This window comes from Montipora capricornis, chromosome 10 (genome assembly GCF_036669925.1).
Source record: "Montipora capricornis isolate CH-2021 chromosome 10, ASM3666992v2, whole genome shotgun sequence".
Lineage (NCBI taxonomy): Eukaryota > Metazoa > Cnidaria > Anthozoa > Scleractinia > Acroporidae > Montipora > Montipora capricornis.
In genome coordinates, this window is record NC_090892.1 from 29,690,006 (window position 1) to 29,692,267 (window position 2,262).

At 39.7% G+C, this 2,262-nt stretch overlaps 1 protein-coding gene across 1 annotated transcript; it reads left to right on the plus strand.

The window, feature by feature from the left end:
* The first annotated feature begins 883 nt into the window (after window positions 1-883).
* Window positions 884-1,477, plus strand: LOC138020611 (uncharacterized). Its single transcript, XM_068867565.1, has one exon. It carries the CDS (start codon window positions 884-886, stop codon window positions 1,475-1,477), a length of 594 nt encoding a protein of 197 aa, XP_068723666.1.
* The last annotated feature ends 785 nt before the right edge of the window (window positions 1,478-2,262 follow it).

Sequence of the window (2,262 nt, forward strand, 5' to 3'; positions counted from 1 at the left end):
GATGGCTTGATTTCTTTGGGTTTAAGATCTTGCCCCAAGTTTTTTGCTCTTGAAAACCGGTCGTACTGTAACACCAATCTTATGACTGAGATTGCATAATTGTTTCTGGCAGCCACTTTGATCTTTGAACGGAAGACTAATTCTCACTTTGGCACTATCATTGGTGTTAATGCCCTGTTTTCCGAGGCAATATGAAAAATAAAGTTGTTTATAGTAGAATTAATTAGGCCAACCAGATAGTCAAGGTGACTGAATACCAAACACAATTTGTCACATTCTGTATTAAAAGCCACAATTGTAGAAGATAAGGTTCGACCCGCACTAGCAGACAAAATCACAATTGTCCGTGGCAAAATCCAAGGACAAATTTTGTCGTGACAATTTTTGTCTTGTCTGTTGCATCCGCATTGACAAGGGCAAAGTCTTCAAATTGTGTTGACACTGTCAATATTATATTTCAATTATAATTTATTCAATTTTGCTGGGCGCCAAAACATCAACTTCGTTTGGCGGGATAATGAAGTTCATTAATTGTATTACTTGTTGCATTCCTCTTTCTTGTAAATGTAGCTCATAGCTCATATGGTGGACGAATCAATATCAATATCTTCGAAATCAAGTGGCCCCTTAACGATTGAATACTTTAGAAGACAGAGACGCCGGGCACGTTGACACAACCCATACTATTGGAAGTCCCAACACCAAACCAGTCTTGGTTTGAGATTCACTACAATGGCCAAAGGATTCCCAGGGATTATTTGAGAAAGCAACTATGAATGAAACGATGTAGCTTTGAGATTCTGTTGAACATCTTGCAGCCCAGAAAATACAAGATTTCTTGAGTGCATTGCTCCAGAAAAAGTTCTCTCACTTGGTCTAGGTCATGGCAACTTGTACCAAAGCATTGGGCGGGTTTTCAACGCTGGAAGGTGGACTGTTCTTGAAGCAGTGCAAGATGTTGTGGAGGCCCTTTTCAACCTCAGGAATGATTTTCTTCACAGCAGAAGCATGGCCTTGCATAAAGACATTTCAAAATGTTTCTGATCTCCCGAACATTGTTGGTGCAATTGATGGAACCCATATAAGAATAGCTGCCCCTCCAGACAGTGCTTTGGACTATTTCCGTCGCTACCAACAACACAACTTCATAGTTCAAGCTATTGTCGATGGCAGGAAACGTTTCCTTGACTTTGCATCTGGCTTTCCAGGCAGTATGCATGATGTGAGAGTTCTACGAAATAGTACAACATTTGATCTTTCACAGCACGAAAAGAGTCTGACGGGTCCTTCTTTGCAAGTTGGGGGTAATGACATCAAACCCTATCTAGTTGGAGACAGCGCATACCCTCTTGCCTCCTGGCTTCAAAATCCATTTCCCGAAGCAACAAGAGATCCAGAGAAAATAGCTTTCAATAAAGCTTTCTCCGGTGCCAGGGTTCACAAAGAAACCCGCAGAGTCCAAATCAGAACGACATAAATGACTAAGGACCAGACACTTAGTGTAATAGCCCCTATGCAAAAATGGCTGCCTTTAAATTATTTTTTTGTTCATATTTAAAATAGCCCAACTAACCTCGTTCGGGATAACAAATTCTTTGGAATTTTTGTCTCAAAAACGAGGTTAGTTGGGCTGTTTTGAATATGAACTAAAGAATAATTTAAGGGCAGCCATTTTTGCATAGGGTCTATCGGGGCTCCCGCCAATAAGTAACAAAATATCACGAAATACATTGCCAGTATTTATCGAACAAATGGACAAATTTACTAAAAATGTACATTCCATAATGCAAAACAGTAAAAAGGAATTGCTAAACAACCGAACAAAAATTCCAAGAAAAACCCAGATACTGGCGATGGTCCGGAAAAATTTTGACATGACAGTAACCAGATTTGAGATCAAAAGGTGAAGAAAAAAAATTGCCTGACTGAAACAAATTAAACACAGTCCGGAAATCTTTGAACTGAACAGACTGCTTCCAAATAAGTCTGTTTAAATAAGAAAGATCCAAAATAAGCCTGCAGTTCCCACTGGACTGCTGCACCATGTGCAGAGGATTGATAAACTTCGGAGGAATAAGAACTTCCTTAACACAACCAGGCTCGAACTCTGAAATGGCCTCGCTAACAAAATCTTTGAACGTGAAGGCCAAAGACTTATTGGGAATAACAACATTCTCAGGCAAATCAACAAAAGAATTCTGTGGCCTTAACACAATAGTGTTAATGATGAGGTCTGAGGCACAAATGGAATTGGACCAAAAA